The 24230-nt window shown below is 45.5% G+C and overlaps 3 protein-coding genes across 4 annotated transcripts; 2 read left to right on the top strand and 1 right to left on the bottom strand.

Moving 5' to 3' along the window:
* Nucleotides 1–5865: 5865 nt before the first annotated feature.
* LOC108165103 (endonuclease G, mitochondrial-like) lies at nt 5866–7223 on the top strand. Of its 2 annotated transcripts, XM_017301161.2 has the most exons (3): nt 5866–6142; nt 6217–6948; nt 7011–7223. In XM_017301161.2, exons 1-3 carry the CDS (start codon nt 5984–5986, stop codon nt 7041–7043), a joined length of 924 nt encoding a protein of 307 aa, XP_017156650.1. In that variant the 5' UTR covers nt 5866–5983; the 3' UTR covers nt 7044–7223. The 2 variants fall into 2 exon arrangements, with proteins under 2 accessions (XP_017156650.1, XP_017156649.1); XM_017301160.2 differs by having other exon boundaries at nt 5867–6142; nt 6217–7036.
* An 812-nt stretch (nt 7224–8035) lies between these two features.
* On the top strand, nt 8036–8772 carry LOC117189020. The gene is made up of 2 exons (XM_033393885.1): nt 8036–8156; nt 8293–8772. Exon 2 carries the CDS (start codon nt 8302–8304, stop codon nt 8695–8697), a length of 396 nt encoding a protein of 131 aa, XP_033249776.1. The 5' UTR covers nt 8036–8156; nt 8293–8301; the 3' UTR covers nt 8698–8772.
* A 6436-nt stretch (nt 8773–15208) lies between these two features.
* LOC108158891 (lipoprotein lipase) lies at nt 15209–16855 on the bottom strand. The gene is made up of 4 exons (XM_017291716.2): nt 16535–16855; nt 16289–16443; nt 15729–16205; nt 15209–15670 (listed from the first exon to the last, which is right to left on the bottom strand). The coding sequence occupies exons 1-4, from the start codon at nt 16753–16755 to the stop codon at nt 15264–15266; spliced, it is 1260 nt and encodes a 419-aa protein (XP_017147205.1). The 5' UTR covers nt 16756–16855; the 3' UTR covers nt 15209–15263.
* Nucleotides 16856–24230: the final 7375 nt, after the last annotated feature.

The following is a 24230-nucleotide window of genomic DNA, read 5'->3' as shown; positions in this document are numbered from 1 at the left end:
ACATTGACAGGTGGTAATTGATGGCCCGAGGGTCGTTTCTGCTTTTGGCCAGGTTTTGTTGCGCTTTGATTAGCAGTCAATTGGCGCCTTCATCAATTGAAACTATTTTTGGCCACCATTTTGGGAGGGGGGACCAGTTTGTGGGAGTTTCTATGCCAACAATTAGCTGGTAATTGGCTTAAATTGTTTTCGGGTGCCAAAATGAACTTTATAACTCAGAATTTTCCCCGCTCTTTCAGTATTTCCCCACCTTATGTGAGCCCTATCAACTGCATATTGCGTCTTTCGCTTGTTGCATAATCGAATGCAGTATGGGGCAGCCCCGGGGGCACTTTGGGGGCAACTGCATAAACTCTGAAGGCGAACACGTCAATCTGCCACACAGTCTGTGGGGTCTGTGGGGTCTGTGGGTCTGAGGGGAGCGGTGAGGCAAGTGGAGCTCGACAATTGGGTCAAAATTGTTTACACTCCGCTGCGCATGCGTCGCCGTCTCGGTTTCGGTTTCGGTTTCGGTTACAGTTGATGTCTCGTCTACCCCTCCCCGACGGCCGTCGGTCCGGGTCCGTCTTCTGCAAACGAGAGACCCATTACCCATTCGAAACCGATTCGGAATCCGCCAAAAATCAACCTTTTGAACATTTTTATTTATTTGCTTATTTCTTATTTCTGTGTGGATTTTTTGATTGTGTGTGGAATTTTGTTTTTGTTGATCTTTCGGCATTTCGGTTGGACCTCAAGGCCGTTCAGTTGAAGATTTCGATGGATTTTGTATTGAAATTTCCCATGATACACGCAGATCGCGGCGCACCCGTCGAACCCCGAACTGGACCAAGGAAAACCTGATCGGGGTGGGGTTGCTTTGGGGTCAAGACTGAATTTATGAAAACCCATTAATAACCCAATTGAGTGTTGAAACATGTTTTTGGATTGGGATTTTAAGGAAAAACCAGCGATTTATTCTTCGTATAACTTATGGATAGTAGGGGATTTTCATGGACAAATCATTTAGTTTTCAACGCATTTTCAACACATGTATTCAGCTTCAGCTTCAGCACGCACTCTTGCCCAATATGTCGGAGGGTCAGTCAGGGGTTAAGCTTCGCAGCTTTACAGCTTTACAGCTCTACAGTTGCCCAACACAACACAAATAACCACATAAGAAAATACACATTGAAACAAATTTGAAAATTTGAAAAATGTTTCCCAAAAAATATTTGTAATTCGGAATGCAGCACAGAAATCACACCAGCAATGTAAATGGTAAAAACAAACACCGAAACTGAAACTCACTTTCACGCGGCTCGATAATCAATCGGTCAATCAATCAATCAATTAGTTTAAAGAGTGGATGTATGTATAGCACTGCGAGGGTAACCGAAATCGAAAACTCAGATCAATAGCACACGAAAGAAACCGAAACCGAGTTCGAAAACCAATTTGATTCGATGTTCGATATCGAAAACAGTTCTATAACGATATGGTCGTGGCGCCGCGACCGCTGGGGAATATATGATTTTGGCGCCGGGCTACCTGGTTACTGGGTTTTGGCGCACGCGAAAGAGAACTAAGCGGCGACCAAATTGTTTAAACTTAAAAAAGCTATGTAGGTAGTTACCGGCGGCGACTGCGTCGACAGCGGCCGTGGCAGCGCGAGGCGGGGCGGCCCGAACCGGACTGCGGGCACAGTGGAAGCCATCGAACCTAAAAGCAGTCGAATAGCGGCTTAGCGTATTCAAATTTGTTTGAAAAATGAGTACAAATTAACTAAAAACTAATCCTAGTATCTACACACCGTTTTTCAAACCTGCAATACACCATGGAAGCAGTACCGAGCCGCGCTTTAATGTGATTTTCTCACCACCGCATTGCCAATCGTGCCCACTGTGCCAAGTCGGCAGAGACGGCAGCAGCGGGAGAGCAACTCCAAGCCCAAAGCTCGTCGAGAGTTGGCGGAGGCAGCGAAAGCGCTGCAAACGGCACAAGCTGCAAGTGCTGCAGAGGCAGCGGCAGTAAGAGAGTGCTGCTGCTGCTGCTGCATTGCATAAGAGCCGCCAGCAGATCCAGCAGCAGAGCCAGCAGCAGTGTAATGGATACAATACAATGCCCACCATCGCGACGGCATGGCCGAAGATCGGAGATCGGAGATCGGAGATCAGGGGTCCCGCCCCACACGGGCATTCCGACTTCTTGGGCCAAAAGAAAAACATAAACCAGCACGAAATTCAGGCATTTAATTGTTTATGAAACATTTACATACTACTTATGTCTGCCTATGTATGTATATGTATGCAGGTATGTTCATACGAATGATGTATGTATGTATGCATGGTGCTCACAAGTAAATTAACAACGTATGTACGTATTTATGGGTGAAGTAGCTAGCGATTTATTCTATTGCTCTCCCTCCCTCAACAATTCCTTTCTGATCTTCCTTCCGCTTCTCTCTCACAGACACCAACACTACCGCGCCACACTCGGCTGAGACGACTCTCTTTTGCTCACGGACCACGCTATCAGCACATACGAATTGAATGAATAACGGTTTGCTACGCTGCGTAGTGTCCGTCGCTGCCTATGGGTCCTCCTTTTTCTTGCTTTTTTCAAGTCGCATCATTAAAAGCATCTGAAAGCATCTATAGTAATGATACGTATCTGTTTCTGTATGGATACGCTTTCGGAAGGTCTCCCTCCACCGGAGGAGACCCACTCTACGGAGAGGTAGAGTGAGTTATAAGCGTCAAACGCCTAACAAATAAACACTGAAACACTTACAACACGGTCAAACGGGGAGAGGAGAAGGGCGAAACAAACGAAACAAATTGCAGGCGACAAAAACGATTTTCGGGTAGCTTTTGTTGCTTATGTAATAATCGCACTAATTGAAACGTTTTGTCAGAAGCAACGACTACAAAAACAACGCCAGCGATAACAACATCAAACACAGACCCATAGCCAGACCCCCTGCAGGCCCCTCTTCCCGCTAACCTCTTCCTTTACTAGTTTTTATTTTCATTTTCTGTGATACTGCAAAAATGAAAGAAGTGCCAACAAAATATGAAACAAGAGCTACTACTGAAGTCGAAGCCTTAGATACCCTTTCATCTCCAGTCGTACTCAAGAAACACTCAAGGGTACTACACAAATTAATGATTTACAGAATCTTGAGTATGGCCGAATTAAACCCAAGTCTGCTTTTTAATGAAGTGTTCTCTGAATAAATCAGTTGTTCTTATTGTTGGATTTTTCTTTGTTTACCCACCTTTTCCACCTTTTCGTGAAAATAAATTTATTTTGTTTGTGTACTCACAAGTCGGAGCTTGCCCATTGACTGAACTATTTTATTCTCGATTACAGATGGAATCTGATGAACTTGAAGTCCTCGCAAGCGTCCCCGACGATCCAGACACGGGAAGGTTTCTCGGTCAATCGAGGTATCTGAAGCTCGAGATACTACCCTTTGCGGAGGTCTGTCGCCGATTCCTGCACGGCATGGCCATCAAGGAGACACAAAAAATAATTCCTTTCTCTTGGCTCTTCGATTTGTATCACCCCGCAAGGATAGTCGCGAAACTCGATACAAGAAACCGTGGAATAAATGTAAAAACAACCTCTCAGAATCGCAATACCCTCCGTAAGGGTACTGACATTTTTGCAATTTATTTTCGGATAAAACTAAACATTTTTTGATATGTTTATCTTGGCAAAAACAAGAAGCGAAAAACGAGACCATAAACCCAGGGAAAAAAAAACATTTGCACTCCGGAAATGTGCTCGAAATGTAAGTTTTGGCCTGACATTTAAAAACCGGAACAGAAGTGGTTCAAATTTATAGAAATGCATATAAACAAAGCCCGCGAGAATAGGCCAGGTGAGTGGATCGACTTGTGGATACCCTGTGCTTAAAGGGCTAAGCCCTGAGCACACATTTAAATGGATGTACATATGTAGAGAGAAGGAAGCTGTTGCTTTCCCCGCTATTCGAAAATGAAAGTAGAGTGGTCCCAGCTATAGGATTTTTCTACCATAAATTGTGGGATAAATTCCTTTACCAATTTACATGTTTTTGCCGCCTCTCCAGGCGCTTTCGTCCCTCCACCCTCCCTCCTTCCCTTCATTTTTTGTGTGATTAATTAAGTAAAGTGTGGACGTAGTCGAGCCGAGAGCCGAGAGCCGAGAGTCGGGAGTCGAGAGTGGAGAGTGGAGTTGGAGAAATGTAAACGAGAGCAAAATTGCACAAAATGGTCTCAATTAAGTTCGTTGATTCGCCTTCTGTCCCCGTCCCCGTCCCCGCTTCCTGCCCCAGACTATGGCTCTCTGTCTGTTTGTCCGTCTGGCCGTCTGCCTGTCCGTCTGTCTGTGTGTGTAAACAAATAAATTTTTATTTAATTAAAATACTGAAAATAAAAGTAGCAATTCCCTACACACACACACACACACACACAGCGACACATTTGCAGATAAACTTTTATGGCATTAAATGCAAAAATGCCGACAGATGCAGATGCAGTTGCAATGCCCGTATGCCCTGCCAAAACGTGGGTGCATCTCTCGCATGGTTTAGAAGGAAAAACCATCGGTTTATGGCACTACAGAATATTCCCATAGAGAGGCCCAAAGCTGCATGTGATCTCCAGACGGTTTTCTGTTAATTGGGCGAATGAAAAGGATTCTGAATAATGAGTGCACTTTGGGATACCTGCCACGTAGAGTATCCGAAGTTTTTGTTGTTATCGGGGAATAATCCGTCGGAACCGGGCAAGGCCCAGTTCGATCCCCCTGGTGCGGCCGGGGGTCCCTGTGGGTCCTGCATTGTGTATTTGTTTTGGGCATAAATGAAATATGCATAACGTAATATGCAGTTGGTAAAATGTCGGTTTTTGGTATTTGTTAAAGTATTTTGTCGGCCTTTTTCATATTATTGTTATATAACCAGCTCTCTAGCACCTCTGGATCCCTCTCTGGCGTGGAGTTCTGCACGAGTATCCCCAATATTTTTGCATATTTAAAATTTATATTAATTTTGCAAAAACAAAAACTAGCAAAAAAGTAAGCCAGGAGTCGAGAGCGAAAGCAAAGCAAATAGAAACTCTATTTTTTGTTTTGTTTTGTGTTGCACTATTTTCGGTTCTATTTTCGTTAGATTTCAATTTTATCGTATTGTCCAACGGCAACAATTTCGTTTCCTTCACTCCGTGTGCTTTTTGTCGCTTTTATTTTGTTTCGTCTCGTCTCACCATCTTATATTTGTATGTATTTACATATGTATGTATTTTTTGCCAAATTTTGTGTACCTTTGCAGAGGGTACATTCGAATTGTGAGGAATTTTGTAGCCAAAAGAGAGAAAACTTTGGCTGAATGGCTGGGCTCGTAGGAGTGCTCCGAGGAGTCGGTTGGTGATACATCTATATACTTACATATGTATGTATGTATATATAACATAATCGTTATAATTCAGTAGTTCACGGCTAGGGGGCCGCTCAAGAGGCGTGTGGATCGTGAGAGCGAGCGCTGTCAGGGGGCGGTTCCAGTGTGCTGTAAACGGGCTGTTAATGCAGATCGGTCCCCGTGAGAAGTAACAGGCTGTTAACCTGGACCGTTACTCTGTTGGGCGTCATAGAAACCCCGCCAAAGAACAGCTTTTTGGTCCCTAGTGCAACATCCTGGTATTGCATAGTCTTTTCCTGAACACAGTCGAGCAATTGAGAGATGCATTGTCCGTGTCCCACCGCAATATATACACAACTTGTTGGTGTTCGAGATAGAGAGAGAGAGAGATTGATTGTGCAAAGGAATGAAAGGGACTCAGCCAAAAGGGACTCTCAGTTTCGTTTACATAGTTTCTCAACGCCAGAGTAGGCTTTGTTTTAAAACTTATTCAACGTTGGACTATGCAAATACTCATAAATAAAACCTCTCCGCACGGAAAAACATTTACTTTTTCAAAAATATATTAGAACAGTAAACCATTAAAGACGACAGACAATGCCAGAACCACAAGATATTGCCTTGTACGCCTCGGTTGGAGTGGCGGCATTCGTTTTCGGTGCCTTTCTGCAGCAGGAGACATCCATCAATAATCTATTCGATGTGATCAAGAGGGATCCGTATGTGTATCACAATCGCCGCAAGCTGTATCCTGTGGTGAGTATTTGCCCCTCAGGCATGGTATGGGTGTGCATGGGGAATAACCTCCAATCACAACCTCAACCCAACAGCTCTCGACATTCAGCACCAATCACGAGGCTAGACTGTGGAGCCGTCCGGTGGGGCTGAAGGACAAGATATGCGATCGAGTCAAGCCACTTATCAAGTTTCTGCTGCCGAAACCGAAGGAGGAAATGGGCTTGGAGGAGCCCCCCCTGGCGAATGTGCTGGATATTCTCAAGTACGGCTTGCCTAGTGTCGAGCAGTTGTTGGTGCACAAGGACTACATAATGTCGCGTGGCATAGAAACGAAGAGCGCCACGTGGATTTGCGAGCATTTCCGCGCCGGGTCATCGCCAGATGCGCCTGAGTGTCTCCGATACACCGATGTCTTTTTGCTGACCGGTGGCTGCGCGGAGATTGGCAGAGCCTTCACGCGTCCGATCTGGCAGGAGCTGGAGCGGTATGTGACATTGAAGACCCAGAAGTGCGGGTCGCTGTACACCTACACGGGTCCCATTTTCACACCCAAAAACCACGGCACCGATAAATCTTGGCTGGAGTACAGGGAGTGTAAAAACGCCTCCATGCCCGTGCCTGTGCCGTCGCACTATTTCAAGGTGTTGATCATCGAGGAGTCGCAGGGGCCCGGCGGCGATGTTCAGCCAGTGGCCATCGAGGCATACGTGATCAAAAATGGCCATACCGATACGGTGGGATGTTTGAGCGAGCATCGTGTCCGCATCAAGGATATCGAAGAGCAGACAGGACTGCGGTTCAACAAGCAACAGCAGGGGCCAAAGGTGATTAAAAATAAGGACAAAATCGAAATAGAATTCACATGCAAATGATGTCCTCATCGCAGCTGATGACCACCGACCAATGTTGTTTCAATTGAAAAAGAAGGAATTTTTTTGAAGGGTATTTCACCTGCGATGCGCCGTTATCTTTCTGGTTAGCTTTCTAGCCGGTTTTTTGTGTTTAATAAAATGTATCCAGCGTGTGGCAGAGCAACAGGCGGGGCAGAGAGGAAAATCGCTGGCAAAATTCTCATCTTGACAATAAAATTTAATATTTGGTAAATTTGCATTTAATTGGGCCTTTACCCAGAAAAAGGTGAATTAGCCAGGAACGATTGTTGGCCAGAGACTTTGTGGCACTGCCACAAGTGAACTTTTCCCATAAGAAATCGCATCTGATTGAAAGATATAACTAAAGGGTTTATACTATATTCATATAGAATGTAGCTAAATGGCATTTTACTTGTGGCAACCCAAAGGAAGGCAGTCTCTCAATGCAGAAGTAGAGCTAAATATATAGACAATATGGATATAGACCATTCAGTCTCAAGATAAAATGTATATAAAATGGTGAAAACCGCGATTTTAGTATTTTTCAATGAAGTAGGCTGAAAGTCCTGGGCTGTCAAACAAACACCTTTCAGCCTTTGTGATGACAGTCTCTCAAATGAGAGATCTGTTTTTATTGTGTTTATACCTTTGAAATGGTACATTCTAGAATAAGTGTGGCGCCTACTGCTTATCTACATATGTGTATTAGCAGTCATGGCTGTAAAGTGGCTGGGTAACACAAGTCACGGTATTGGCTTGCATTGCCAGAGGGGGAGGAGATGAAGTGACGATGGAGGGGACGGAAGTGTGGCGTGTTTCCGGTTCGGAACGTGGCAGGGTAGTAGCTACTTGGGTTAAGTTGTTATTAAATTAAACATTTTTATGTTTGAATTAAATATATTTCCAACAAAAGTTAATGTATAGTATTTATTTAAAGTGTTTTATGTCTTGTTTTATATTTTTGTGATTCTTCTCTCAGTGGAGTTTTGTTAGTGTAGCAAAACAGCAAGCCATATTTTGATATAGTAGCAGTTTCCATTGCTGTCAAATAGTTGTCATTGAACACTGAACAGAGGCATACACAGAAACCTATCAGTGTTTGTCGGAGATACACATAGTCCAGGAAAAACTTTGCTGATTTTTCAACTCTAAACAAGAAGGTATGTATTTCCGCTACACCCATAGATATAGATATAGATATAGATATAGATATAGATATAGATATAGCTGTAGTGCATCCTATATATGGTAATATATCGAGTGCTAATTATCGTATTCTTGCTTTTCCTTTTGCAGACACGCAAAATGAATTTTTCAGACGAGAGTGATGCGATGTACAAGCCGCTTTTTGAAATAATCCCCAACATCCCAGAGCGGGTTGACGTCAATGCGGAGCAGCTTGGTCTGGGCTACCTAAATATACTTCCATATTTCGGCAAGATGATTGAGCTCGGCCTGTCCGCTAAGAGCGGTGTCAAGGGGAAACTCTTTGGAAAGCTGGAAATGCTGACCCCCCAGGGGGAAATCGTGCTGACCCAATGCTGCGAGATTCTCATCTTCGGTGCACAGACCGGGAAGAAGCTTCACTTGGGCATCGTCAAGGTGCCACGCACGCACGTTTTATCCCTCTACTGGAAAGCCTCTTCCGATGAAGAGCCCTCGGCGGAGAACTCGCGCTCGCGCTCTCACTCGCAGCCATAGTAACAAAAATTTCATATGATATATTTGTGGGTTTTTCGTTCAAATACATTTCTGGTTAACTTTCCGGCAGTCCCACAAAACCCCAAGCCAATTCTTTCCTTCCTCCTTCCTCCTTCCAGTGGCAGTGGCAGTGGCAGTGGCTTCCAGGGACCAACTGTTGCTGCTTCCACAGCCGCCTCGCTGAAAACACACCACACACGACGCAGCCACGCGAATCCACCACAGGACTCGCAGGAGCCAGGAGACATAGTCACTCGGCAGCTCGGGGTTCAGTGGCCAGTCGCCAGTCGCTCGGAGCTCCCCAAGCAGGACAAATGGGCGCAATCCCGTGGCCTGCTTGAAGGATTTCTGACATGACGGGAGCCAGTGGGCAAAGGGGCAATAGGGCAAGCGGAGGGGAGGGGAGGTACATAACAATGAAAATATAATTTAAGGGCCTAGTAAAAATCCATGGCCATGGATAAAAATGTTCGTTACGCTTCCGCACGCAGCTTTTCCTTCACAATCTCCAAACTCTGGAACATAAAAATTGCCAAAAAATATATATGTGCATAGTTTCGCTAGGCACACTGTTTTTTTCTTTCTTTTTATTCGAATATTTTATATAGAAACCCTTCCCAGCAAGCCCCCCATCAGGGTGGGGGGAGGGGAAACTATGAAAATGAAAATGATATTGAGGCAAGTCAAATTTAATTTCACGCTTTGCCACACCACGCGGGTGGGGATTGTGGAGGGGCAGAAGGGAGTTGTAATAAAATGAATTTCTAATAAACCATGTGCGAGGGAGCATCAACAGATTACAACTGAAGGATCCTTGCGGGTTTATGGGAAGCACGCACTTCACTTGTAAAGATTTCCAAACGCTTTTTCGGATCTTCAACGAGGACTCTTTTCGGGTCTGCAGAACTAGAAAGCGTTGGGGGAAAAATCCAAGGAAATTCCACAAAAATACTCTCTCTTCGAAATAGTTTTCCCAAAGAAAAACCAGTGAAAGTGAAAGTGCCAGATGAAAGTGAAACTAATTTTTATTTATGGGAGGCACAAGTCGAGGTCTGAAGAAGCATAAGTGCTGCGAGTGGTGGCAGGGGCAGGGGCAGGGGTAGGGGCAGGGGCAGGGTCCTAACACAAAATGGCCCGGCATTATGGCAAGCAAATTGCAAAACACAAAGACACGCGGAGAAAGGGAAACAGATAGAGTGGGAGGGAGTGGGAGTGCGAGAGGGGAGAGTAAGAAACAGGGAGACACACATGTAGCCGAAGCCTGGCTATAAACAATGAAATTTGTTGCTCACTTTTATGAGTTCCTTCCCTCAAAGAGCCCCCAAAGCAGAAGGCAGGAGGTGGTTGTGTGGCACTGGGGAAGAAGGAGGTGTTGCAAGCAGAGCGGGGGTGTGGGGTGGCACAGCATCAACATACTACTGCCTGTCCTTCCTGTTTGGCTGTTGAGTCCTTTTAGCCAATTTTAGTGTCTTACAATTTTCCGCATTGTCTCCGTTTTTGCGCTTATCCTCTATATGGCTCTCTCTCCTTCGCACCCCTTTCTCCTCTCTCCTCTCTCCACTCTCCTCTCTCTCTTCTCGTTTGGCCACTTTCACGCCACTGTCATTGCTAAGCTTAAGTTGTTGGAGCATTTTTGTTGTTGCCCCTGCTGTTATCCCTGGCTGTTGTTTGGTTAAAAGCATCCTTAGAGCCAGGACATATCAACTGGCAGGACACACACCACACCGCACCACACACACAGACTGCCAGAGAGAGATAGAAAGAGAGAGGAAGAGAGCGATATGTGGAGATGGAGATGCGTCTGAGCGACTTAGAGATGGACCCTTGAAGCATCTACCATAGCTAGAGATGGACTGCCAATACTCATGATATTCTTGAAATGCAATTTATTAGATCGATATCGGTCTAATCGGATCATCGATATCCATCGATAGCCCCTTCGATTGGCTGTGCGAGCCCTAAGTATCGCGATTATTTTTTTTTTTGTTCTTTCTCTCTTTCCTTCCGTTTCGAATCATTTTCCTGGCCACCTAGTCGTAATCCGCAGCGTTTAGTTTATTGCTAGCCATTTGTTAAAACAAAGAGTGCTGTCACAGAGAGGCAAAGAGAGACAGAAAGAGAGAGGGAGAGTTGGGAAGATAGAGTTTATGAGGCTCTTTGCTTAAAAGTTATTAACTAAATTGTATGCACTGGAAATTGAATGCTCAAACCTCCCCAGTACCTCTCGTGCTGAGCCTCTCTCTCTCTTGCTCTCGCGGAAATTTAATCACCTCGAGTGCACAAAGAAAGAGCAAAGGGATAGCGATGAAGACAGAGAGACAGAGAGAGCAGGTCAGGTGTCCAAATGGTCAGCCCTCGAAAAGGCTGCCTTTTGGAACGGCAAATGATTATCAGGCAGAGCTGCAACACAATATTTTAGTGTCGCAGTAAATGGAGACCGACCAGCAGGGGATGGATGTTGCCACACAATGAGGCACAGAGGGATGTACCGAGGGGCTGTTTCAAGTCAAGCGATGCCGAGTCGATCAAGTGTTTTCGTCTCAGGTTATCCTTAGATCTTGCCACATTTTTTTTGGGGGGTGGGGGCGCCAGCAACACATGCTCCAATTACAAGCAGGACATCATGCTGTCCTGAAGTGTGAGGGGAATACCCCATAACTTTTGTCAAGCGCCGGCCATGCTGCAGCATGCCACAGAGGAGACAGAGAGAGAGAAGAGGAGCAATGTTGTTGCCACTGTCCCATGATGGTCGACTGGGGAACGCGGAGCCAGAAAAGCTAGAGAGAAGAGATACGACCAGAGAGAAAAAAACAGTCCAAGAGGAACATACTGACACTCCACTGAGCACAAAAATCATAGCACACTTTTGGGCTGTCCAGATTTTTGTGATTGCATAGTCGCCCCAAGACTCTATAGGCTATACATACATACATACATATATGTATGTACATACATATATAGCCAATAGCGAAGATTTCTTAAGATCTTTGAAAACTTGACTCTCTCTTAAAGACTTTTCTTTTGGTTCGGAATATCCAAAATCGGTTGACTATATTGTATATTCTGGCCAAAAGGTTGACAAACTTCGAAAAGCAATTGTTCTATAATTTCCACATTTTTGTTGTGATTTTTTTGGGCAGTGTAGCTGGCCGACTTGCTGACTTGACCAAGTTTTTTGCCGCCTTGCCGCCTTGCCGCCTTGCCGCCTTGCCGCCTGCTGCCTGCTGCTGGCCGTTGCCATTTTTTGTGTCTGTTTTGGCGGATATGCGCTCTTAGCGAAAATTGCATTTGGCCAAATGAGTGCACTGGAGAGGAGAGATCGGAGGGCGGGAGAGCGGGAGAAGCCCTAAGGAGTCATGGACCGAAAAAAACCAAAGTCCGAGACGACTCTTAATATTTCATCTTTCATGCTCATTTGCACTTATGCGGAGAGTCGCACAGACTGTGGCAGTGGGTGGGCTGTGGGTGGCCAGTGGGTGGCCAGTGGGTGGGCAGTTTGTGTGGGAGAACAATGGAGGAGACCACACGGCGTGTAATCAAAAGAAAACGTTGCCACAAGCTGCAGTTCCTTTTGGCCAGTCCAGTGTTTCTGTCTCTCTCTCTCTCTCTCCCCCTCTCTCTGGTATTTCACCTTCTTGCTGGCAACATTGATGACGTCTTTAGACGGGGCACGGATGCACGGACGGGGCACCTGCTGCGAGTTATTTACAGCCACTGGAGGGCATTCGAAGCCAGGACAAGAAGAGTCAGAGCCCAGGACCTGCTCGTCCTTGTACAGCTATTACACATTGCCGGAAGCATTTGAATGTGTTTATGTGTAAGCGTCTATCGTATCGCTCAGCCGCCCCGTGGTCCGCCCCCCCCCCATCCACGTCCCCGTCCGACAGCAACAGCAACTAAAATGTTTCCGTTATTAAGCTAAAGAAACACTTAACTTTTGCGCAAGGATCGGCAGCAGCAGAAGTAGCGGCAGCAGCAGAACGACGTCGACTCGACGCCAGGTGCAATGAATATGCACAGTCAGAGCGAAAGAGAAAGAGAGGTTAAACCGAAGCAGGAGCAGAAAGAGAATGTGAGAGAAAGAAGGGAAGGGAGCCATTGAGAACACGAAACTTTTGAGGTGTTTAAAACGTTAATTTGCTTTAGATTTTAGCCTCCCCCCTCACCACCTCTCGCTCTCTTTCCCTCGCGCACTGGCTGTGGGGTAACTTCTCCTTCTCGTTCTCTGAGAGTGTATGTGTGTGTGCTTGTGTGTGAATGATTTTCGCATTAACGCTTGCCACTTTGTTGGTTCGAGTCAACAGTAGAAAAAATTACTACTTGCTCTGCGCTCCACCTCCTTCTTCTTTCTGTTCTTTATTTTGTTCTCTCCTTTTTGTTTGCTATTCGTGTCCGCACTCGAGCCGATGACTGCCAACTTGTTCCGAAAATTAAGTACTACAAAAACACATTCTAAATTACACGCACACACACACACACACACACATTGTTTTGGGGCCGAACATCGATGGAATTTACCCCCAAAATGTATAGAAAAATTTACTTTAAAATAGTTTTCTAAATTGAATTCAAAAATGGTTGAAATAACCACGAAATTTTTAGTAAAATTAATTATTATTGTATCTCTTTTATTGTTTTTCGATTTAGGTTCTTAATTTAGACCTTGCTTTCGTTATGTGAAATTGGCATCTATTTCCAATAAAATGAATCCAAATTAATTCGAAAAATCCATCAATTAAGTAGCTAAAAAGTTTTTAAAAATATATGCATACATTTATCTATGCTGTGTGATTTAAAAAATGTCATCAATGGAATGTCTTTCCATCAAACATGCATACACACACATACATACATATGCTCATATGGATACGTATATATGAATATCTCTTTCCCTTAATTCCTTTCGAGAGCTACACATTCCAGGACTCGCTCCTTCCTTCGGCTTCTCCTTCTCTTTCGCTCTCTCTCTCTCTCTCTTTGTCTGCCTCTTGAAATGTTTTGTGAGAATCAACTTTCATAATTAAATGGCAAGTCCGAGCCACCTATTAGAAGTGGCCCTGTGTGTGTGCACCACTTGCCACCTCTTGGCCCCGACACCAGCACCAGCACGGGCACGGGCACGGGCACACAGCGCGTCCCGCGTCCCGCACATGCATGCATAAAACAATTTAACACTTAACGTGGCCAGGAGCTGAAATAAAAAGCGCATAACTCATGCGAGAAGTCGACGGGGCAGCAGCGACGACGGTGCCATAAATTTCAAAAACAGCTACAAAACAGGAAGCAGCCGGCAGAGCAACAACAAGAGCCAGAGGAACGGGAAGAACGGGAGGAACGGCAGGAACGGCAGAAACAAGAGGGAGCAGGAGGAGGAACAGGAACAAGAGCAGGAGCAGCAGCAGCAGCAGCAGCCAGAGGAACGGAACGGAACAGAACAGGAACTGGAGGAGCAACAAGAACAAGAACAACTCGAGTGGAATGTACAGCAGAAAATGGCGGAGACTGAAGCCAGGGAACAGGGTGAACCAACGGTACATAAAACCAGGGGGTAAGGCATTCACGAAAATTAAGAACAATATTAATATGTGAGACCCTACCTTCATTATTGCACATACCTTGGGAGGGGGTGTTGGGGTGAGGGGGGAGAATCTGGCCAGCAATGGACTGCAAAAATATTAACTACCTTTTAGCGCAAAAAGCGGGCCAAGCTGACGTCAAGTTTTGTAGAAAATTATGTTTTACAATGCGAAAATTGAATTTCAGTTTATTGTTTTTCGTTTCTCGCTGCTGCTGCTGCTGCTGCTGCTGCGGCTGTTGTTGCTCCTTCGCTTCGCTTCGCTTTTTCTCATTTTTGTTTTACGATTAACTGTTAAATGCAGCCCAGCCCCAGCCCCAGCCCCAGCCCCAGCCCCGACTTCTGCGTGTATCGCTAGTGTGTGTCCACCCCACCCCATCCCCTTGCTGTTGCAAGTCAACGACTTGGCCATGTGTGTGGGCTTGTTCGTTTTGGCCAACATGCAATTCCGAGTAAAAGGAACATTTGGAGCCTGCCAAATTGAACGAAAATATTTACGGGGCATCACCGTGGGGGAGGCAGTAGGAAACGATAGCAGAGTATGTGCCTGGCCAGGCAGGGAAGTGGCGCGGAGATCTCTTATTGGATAATCGCACGAAGAGAGCGTCTATCCTTCCCTGGCAGACAGTCGCGGTGGCGCAGCGATCGCTGCAGATGGCTCGTTGGCGTGCAAGAGCAACCGTCCGATGATCGCGTCATGCTTGCACAGCCGAGGCTTCTCTTCTGGCTGGAGAGAGCGGCATGCTGGCTCAGCCGAGGCCTACCTATGGCTAAAGAGAGTGAATGCTTTGCGCTGTTTCGGCTACTCTCTTCGTTGATTACGGTTCGACTACTCTCTTTCGTTGGTGTTGCTTCGGTTACTCTCTTTTCAATACGTACGTGCACGGGCTCGTTCGCCCTCGTTTCTGTCTCTCACTTTTACATACTTTTCGGCTGGAAATATATTTTACTGTAAAAAAAATAACATAAAAAAATAAATAAACATTAGGAACTACTGCCACAGACACAGATCTCTTTGTCGGCTCCGCACTCGTCTCCGCTCACGAGTGCGACTGGCGCCCCTCCGCCAACCGCTCGTCCAGAGGCGCAGCATGAGCTGACCTGGACCATTCTTTTTCTGGCCAGAGGCGGAGGTGGAGTCCACCTGCCGCCCCATGCCGCTCAGCCAACCACCCAGCCGCCGCTGCACATAGGGCTGCTGGGAGGCGGTCGTGAAGTAGAAGCTCCCCTGCGCCCTCCTCTGCGAGTGGATGCCGAAACGGGCCCGTCGGTTCTGGTCGCAATATCCGGCGGCGAACTCCCGGTAGCTGCCGCACTCGTAGCCCACGAAGGGGTACTGCGGGTCCATCGACTGTCGAAAAAAGATGGCAGCCGCTGAATGGCTGCAGGCAATGGGATCTAAAAGAAATAACAGTCAATGATTCTTGTTGGAAGAATCCAAGGATCTGCCACCCACTTGTGTTCTGCATGTCGCGGAGATTCATGAACATCTTGCAGTTCGTCTGCGGTGCCCGGCCACCGTTCGGATAGAAGTCGGCATGCCCGCACTTGAGGCTCGTCCCCAAAGAGCCGCCGGAGGTGTGCAGCACCTGCACGAACTTGGCATCGGTGGGATCCAGCCGGTACTTGGGCGAGACCTCGGCGGGCAGCGAGAAGAGCGGTCCGGCCGGATCCAGGCCGATGATCTGCTCCACCTGGCCCTCGAGCACCGCTCCGGCATAGCCGGCTGCATGGGCCCCTAGACTGTAGCCGGCCAGGGTAACGTTGCTGCGATGGAACTGGCTGGGACGCAGCTCCTCCAGGGCCATGATGATCCCGGCCACCGTGAGGCCCACATCGAAGATGGACATAGAAGCGGTCTTGTAGTCGTTCTGCGACAGATTGCCCCAGTCCACGACGCACACGTTGTAGCTGGCATCAAATAGGGTCCATGCTGGTGGTGGGGAGAAGGGGAAGGAGAACGGAGAGTGAGGGAGTCACAATCAAGGGTGGGGGGAACGCTCTCGAATCGCTTACTCAGCAACAGCTCCTGCACCCAGTCCTTGCTGCCTTTGTCGTTCCAGCCATGCAGGAAGAGGGCCAGCTTCTTGGAGGCATCCAGCTGTCGGAAGCCCCGAAGATCCCCCAACTGCAGAAGGAAGTGCACCTCGTTGCCAAAGTCCCTGTCCGAACTGGTGGGGAGGGGGGAAAGTGTGCAAAGGGTGGGAAAATCAGTCATCAATCACTGCCCTTGCCCCTGTCCCTGCCCCTTTGACGACTTACATGGTGCGGCATTCAAAGACAATGCCATGATTGAGGTGGGCCCGCTCCAGGCTGTTCCGCAGCATGGTCTCCTGCAGATAGCGGAAGGTTTTCATCATGATGCTGTGGCGGTGGAGGCCCTGCACAGCAATGCCATCGCCGAGGAGCAGCAGACCGGCGAAGAGCAGCACCAGAGGAGGCGGCAAGGTCTGCCGGCGGAACACGTGACACGTGCCAGGCATGCAATCTTTATATATTTTTACAGATCCAAACACGAAAACACAGATGAATTTCCAATTTCAGAGAGACAGAGAGAGAGAGGAGAGAGACCGCTTGGTTTGCCACTTGGCTGGCTACTGAAGACCCCGAGCAGCCACCAGCCACTAGCCAGCAGAGCCCCGATCATCAAGATGATGATGATGACGATCATCCCATCCCGTTCCGTATGATGATGATGATGATGTAGCAGATGACGCTGATGCTGATGACCCTCTGTGGCGGCAGCTTCGTTCTTGGCTCCCTTTTGTGTGTGTTTGCACAAGTGAAAGTACAACAAGAAAGATGGTATGCTGCTGTAGATCGAAGCCATAGATACTCTAACAGATCGTGCAACCAGTCGCTCCCATGAAACCCATCCGTAGACCGATGGTACTCTCTGCAAGGGCATCACATCACAAAGCTTGTAACAACTCTTCTACTCCGACTTCGATTTCGATTTCTTTGGGGTCTCTCTCCCGCCACTCCACCACTGCACCACTCCACCACTGCACCACTCCACCACTCCACCACTCCATTGATCTTGACATAGAAGCAAAACGGTAGCTCACAAGCTGAATTTTGAACTGTCATGGGCTGTTTCTAGTTTCTAGTTTACAGCTGGGCAAACTCCAACCAGAGATCGCATCGATAATAAAACCAACATAATATCGCCGCAGTACATGGCAGCACTATTCATTCCCGGCGAGGTCGATCGTATATGTAGTATAGTATATTCTTATTAGTGGAACCATAAACTATGCAGGGCTGGCCGTCTGTCGCTTTCATAATGCACTGCGAGAAATCCCTCTATACAACGTGGAATCTTAAGTTTGTTATTCTCTCAATAGTAGAATATATATATCCATATTTAAGAAATATCAATAAACATTCAAAATCCTCAAACCCAAAACAGTTTCTCGCAGTATATGACCGAAAATCACAGAAACTTACAAACTTTGACCTAAAAATTCTTTTTTATGTGGCGCCCATAAAAATGTTCAGCTTACAGCAGATTAACCATAAAATCATCTATTTTTTTTATCACCCTCTATCCCTCTCTGCCTCTCTATCGGTATCGCTGTTTCTCTAGAGCAAAGCTTTCTACACCAAAATGTGTTGAAATGCAGACAAAAAGAGAAGAAAAAGAGCAGAGAAATGTGGCAATAGGAGTAGGAAGAGTGTGGCTTACGCTAATGATGGCTAAGTAAAGTGCCAAATGAATTTCGTTTCATATTTCCATCAGCTTCCCCCAAGCTCCAGTCCCCCCTGTTCCACCACTCCGATCTTCTGTTCTGTTGTCTTCGTCTTTTGGCAGTCCATCAATTTGCATATCTATTTGTATCTCTGTATCTGTATCTCTGTGTGTGCACCTGTATCTTCTATCGGTGTCTCTATCTGTCTATTTCTGTCTATCTTTCTTGTGTTTTGGTCTGGCCTCAATGTCAACTTTATGTTCGGAAAGAATTTCGATATCAATCAAGCCGCAGAGCGAGACGGAGACAAAGAATGAGAGGTAGATAGGGGCAGGGAGAGCAGAGTGCTGCAAAGACACAATCCCCGCTTGGGGAATATATGCGAATAAATGCGACCGTAAGGCAAAGTCGAGCTTTGCTTGGAAATTGCATTACAAAAGACAGAAAGATTAATCGGTACGTTCTTAGCGTGACTATCGATTAGCTCTATTCAGGCGACTAATAAACCCAAAAAGCCATCAATCCCGTATAGAATAGGAGTGTTCTGAAAGCAAGATGATAGATCGTCTAGTCATTAGCTTGTGCCAAAAAAAACCTCTGTAATCATTGCGCCAAAGAATCGCAAAGTCTATTAATATTTCGGATTTTATCGTAAGCATTTTGGAATCCCTAGCGACTCTACTTTCACTTATGCGAACTTTGTTATACGGCTGAAAAGGTTCTCTTTCTTTACCAATCAGATGAGCAAAGCGTGTAGCCTGCTCCAAGAATGATTTAGCCCAGAGCAAGTGCCTTATGTTGGACAGTTTTTGGCTTAAGCCAGTTAGAGCTTCTATTGATGATATACCGATCCCAGACCAAATCGGACTGCCCGCTAAACTTGTTGCATACTTAAAGGCGGCGGCACTCTTTAAGCCATTTATGTGGCAACAATCGAGTGTGCATTACGCATACGCCGCATGGTGCGGGTGCTGCTGCGGATTCATTAAATGTTATAAACTCATTAAGGCCTTTCTGTCTACGCGAATGGATGGGTGTATCGGTGTATCGGTGGAGAGGATGGAGTGGGTGGAGTGGATTTTGTGGGTTTTGCTGTAATAACCGCAGAACATCTGCGAGGCCGCAGACAAAACCCCCACAAAATATATACATGTGTACACACACTCCCACACATAGAATACGCACAGACATACACACTAGCAAGTGGAAATCTTTGTGCAGAATTAATTAAGTAAACAATACGAAAATTGTGGAAATTGCTTTGAATGCGTCCCCAAACGATACACAAACACAGATCCACAGACACGCTCTCACACAAGGATAACCGCACATAGGCACATACACATATGCAAAAGTTATTGCCAGCAGCTGTTGTTGTTGTTGTTGTTGTTGTTACACATTATTATTATGATGCTGCTTAATAGGCAAACGACGAGTGTAGCCAAGGGGTATACCCCAATGCAAGAGACGGGACGGAGGGATAGGGACCACTCCCCCACCCCTACAGCCAGCATCGCATTGTCTGTGGCAACAATTAAGCTGTACTTTCGCCTTAATGATAGAGAGACACATGAAGAAAATGGCCAGAACAAAAGGCAAGGAGGCCGTCTCTCAAGACACTGAAGGGACTGATGGCAAGGAGCACCCAGAAAACCAAAGGAATGAAAAGGAGCCGGCCAAACGGAGGCGAGGAAATGAAAAGAAAGTAAAGTAAAGGAAGTGAAATGAAATGAAAAGGGAAGGAAAGGAAAAGTTGAAGCCCCCCAAACCCACCCCATCTGTCGGGGGAAAACTTTTGATCATTCATGAATAATAAATGGGGATAAGCGAGTGAGTGAAAAGAACACCACCGCCGATTCGCTTAAGATTCATAATTAATTCATAATTGTATGCCAGAGATTTATGCCAGAGAATCTTCACCGTCCTGCAGATACTTTTCATTTTTAAGCACTGTACGAGTATGATCGCTGGCACGCGTATCTTTTGCATAGTGAGATGCCCCCTCATCCACTCACCTTCTCATCCGCTCCAGCCAGACGCCAGTACGGCAGTACGCCCCCGCGTTGAGTGGAGTTCAGGGTTCACATGTCAAGCGATTCCTTTCGATTGCCAGCTTCAAGAAGGCGTATAAAGGGCGTGGCTGCAGCATTGACTTTCGATTTGTGGCTGCTGCTGCTGCTGCTGCTGTTGTTTCGAAAGGAAACTATTTTACCGCTCAATTGATTTTGCAATTTATTTGCGCGCATTATGCGAACGGCACATGGCAGGGGGAAGGGCGGGGGGAGGAGTAAGGCTGAGGATACCGACACACACCCACACACGTGTCCTGGGCCTTGGCAAAAGGATACACGGATACATTCTATAGCCAGAAAGGGGTGGCATTTTCAATTCTATTTACTCCCAATAATCATCATCAATGTCAGTTTCGCTGGCACTAAAATACAAAATAAAAATAAAACTAAACCAAGCAAACAATTTTTGTTCCCTTACACTTCACTTTCTTCTTCGCTTTCTGTTGTGTTCCTGGGAAAAGTAACGAAACGTCAACAGGATCATTGGCAGCATTGGCAGCACTGTCACATACACAGCAACACAGCAATGCTTCCAAGAGGGTGGAGCGGAGTGGAGTGCGGGGTGGCACAATGGCAGAAGGCAGAAGCCAGAAGGCAGAAGGCAGAAGGCAGAACGGGGAGACAAACGCATTGAGAGTTGATGTTTATATCGATTGCTGGCAATTTCGTGAATTACACCAGACAAACACTTGCCAGAAAAGCAGCTAGAGAGAGAGAGAGAGAGAGAGAGTGAGAGACAAAGGCAGCGACAGCAACAAAGAAGGAGGGAACAAGAGGCAGTGCTTCTGGCAAAAAAGAGAAAGAGCGACCGACACACACCATTCAGTTATATTCGCATGGGGGACACACTTGAGACACGTCGTCAGCGACGTGAGCATGTTGCTCCATTCCATTCCCTAACTCTCCTCCTCGTTGTTGTTGTTGTTGTTGTTGTTGTTGAAACTACCGTTGTTGCCATGTCGCTGGCGTTTGTTGAATTGCTCCTTCCATGCGCTGTAGTGGAGTGGTTTTGGAGGACAAGTATCGTCGGGGTCACCAATTCAGCAGTCACCAGTCAGCAGTCACACTATGTTCTCTCCCCTCTCCCTCTCCCTCTCCCTCTCCCTCTCTCTTTCGCTCTATCACCGTGAGCATTCACGTTACTGTCACACACAGACAGAGAGACGTGGAAGACAACATAGCGGGGCGGTAATCACAATACAGAAGTGTCTATCCCTGGGCACAGGCGACAAATGCGACCATATCGAGGGGGTCTTAAATTAATATTTCAATTAAATATTGGGTTTTTTAATTTAATATTTTCATTACATATTTCCATTCTCGGGGAAAATCCTTGGAATAAAGACTTTTAAATCGAATCGTAACTATTCGATTCTCTGAGATTTTGTTCTCTGTGCGTGAATTTGTTGTTTCAGCTGCTTCGCTTTCGACCAGTTTTGTCGCCTGTTGCATGCCCCTGCTCTACTGCTCTACTGCTCTGCCTGTTGTTGTTGTTGTTGGTGCGGAGGAATGGCAGATTCTACGCCCGATGCCTCCTGGATACTTGACTCTTCTCTAGTTCTCTGCTCGTTCACGTCCCAGCTTCACGCACACACGCAGGGACCAAAACTAAAACAACAAATTACGTTAAATCAGTTTTTGTTCTTGCTTTTTTGTATGTATGTCCTTTATCTTTATCCCTCCCCCCCTCCCCCCCCCCCATTTCCACCATCCGACCCTTCTACGTTATTTGTCGTTGGTCGTTGTTGTTTTTTACGCTGACGCAAGAAAGTGTTGCATACTTTTCGGCGGGCATTCGTTTTTATGCGCACGTTTCACGTGGCAGCAGCCAAGTCCTGTTATGTGCTTGATTGAAGTTTGTCTCAGCTTCCGTTTCCGCTTTATGTTTTTTTCGTTTCCGCTGCAGCTCTCTTAAAGTGAAGAACTGCCACGAGCCATTGAAAAATGTATCCCCGAAATATTTTACCCAAACAAAAAAAAAGGAAGGAAGAAAAAACGGAAAACCTGGGCGGGAACATTATGATTGCTTACATCATAAAGAGTACTATATTTTGTGGTGGAGTCTGGGGCAGCTTAGCGACAAATCCGCTTGTCGGGAAAACACACACACTCAAATGTAGATACAAATAAACATTAACAACAACAGCAACAGCAACAGCAAGCATGGCGGACAAACGGCGGCTGCATGGTGGGTGTGGGTGAGTGGGGGAGGGGGGGGGGGGCAGGGGCACGGGGCAGGGCAGGGCATGTAAGCAGCTCACGCGCTAAGCTCGAATAATTTGCACAAAAATACACAAACACTCGCATAACATGCTTAAAAATAGATTACAATGGTATAAAGTTAACAATGCCACACACACACAGGGAGAACATGCCACGCCTACCTCCTACCCTCCCCCTCCCAAGTTTCTGCCGCTTACATAAGCAAAAAGTGAATGGGGGGGATTGGGGGATTGTAAATTCACTCGCGGGTCGCAGAACGCGCTAAAAACGCAAACAAAAATTTGCAGCTTTCTATCGCATAAATAAAGTTTAAAATAAAGTGCGAATGAAGAAGAACTGCGAGGGGGGCATGGGGGAGGGAACCGCAAAGTTCACACGCAAAGGCATGCGGCACGCCCCCAAACAAACGTCATTTAAAAGTTATTTGGACGCTAGTTGGTGTTTATGTAAAAGTAGCTCGACGTTGCCCCAGGCCCCACACACCCCCACCAGCAGCAGCAGCAGCAGCAGCCGCAGAACAAGAAAGCTCGGTAAATGGCAAATTGGGAAATGGGAAATCGGGAAATGGATTTTTATCGCATATCTAGGTACCCTTATAGAGGGTCTAGGAAGTACGTTGGATTCAATTTGATTGAATACAATCATATTTAAACAGAATTTGATTTACAAAAACTTTGAAATTGGCGATTTATGATTCAAATTAGGGTAAAAAAATACGGCTCGTGGAATATATATATGTACATATGTACATACATATTTTGATGCATTTAATTAAACTACCAAATAATGACCAAAATTAAAGAAAATATATTTAAATAATACATTATTATTTTATAATCTAAAATTAAATTAAAAGTCATTGACAAAATTATGCATACATAATTATTAATGATATTTATTATTTAAACAGATTTGTTTGATAAAAAATGTAAATTAAATTATGAGTTAGTGACAAAAATTCAACAAAAAAATATTTAAGTGCAAATTTTTAAATTCTTTTAATTAATTACTAAATCTGAAATAAAATAGTTTTTTGTACTTATAATAAATGTAAATTCATTGATAAAAAACCTCATTATTAATGATATTTATTATTTATTTTTATTATATTATATTTTATTATTACTTTATTATGATAATTTATTTTTCAAGTTAATCAAATATGGCATATGTTTTATTAATTAATTTAAAAAATATATCTTATATATATAGTTACAAAAAATTATAGTTTTGTCACAGAAAAATTACCATAATTAATATATGTATTATTTATACATATATATTATTATTATATGCTTATTGCCAAAGATTCTTTCATTCAGCTGCAGTTGGCTAAAACCATCATACCCCACAGATAGAGTACAGACAAAGAGCTCGGGCTGGATAGACCCGAAAGGGGGGCGAAAAAAGAAGAAGGCAACTTCTGCTTTGGGGTTTTGTTTAAACAAACACACACATACCAGCATGCCATTCTTACATTGAGTAACACACAGCCACACATACACCCATACATATGTATAATCATTCACACTAGCGGCACGCGAATGAGCACGCACATACAATGAACTAAACGCTACGTGCTGATTACTGCTAACGCAAGGATTTTCCCAACGCACTAACACACACACATACACACACATACACACCTTCTATACAGCTGTATGTGCAGGAGGAGTCAGCCTGAGGACAGCATCAGAGCAACAAAGCAATTTGCAGTCGAGTGCCAGCGAATGGTGGAATATATCCCATATGTAGGGAGACAGAAAATGCAGACCCAGTGGATACCCTGGACGAAAGATCAAAGGTAATACTAAACAGTTGCATTTCCCATAAAAACTCATATAAATCTGTATACAATTTATTTGGATAGCAGTTTCACTTTCCAGTTTCATTGTTCTCTTCGTACTTTGCGCTTGGTGAATAAAAAACCATTTGTCACGGTAGTACCATACAATTATCAACGCCACAGGG

The sequence above is a fragment of the Drosophila miranda genome, chromosome XL (assembly GCF_003369915.1).
Source record: "Drosophila miranda strain MSH22 chromosome XL, D.miranda_PacBio2.1, whole genome shotgun sequence".
Taxonomy (NCBI): domain Eukaryota; kingdom Metazoa; phylum Arthropoda; class Insecta; order Diptera; family Drosophilidae; genus Drosophila; species Drosophila miranda.
Note: the sequence above shows the minus strand (reverse complement) of the source record. Positions and strands in the feature narration are given on the sequence as shown.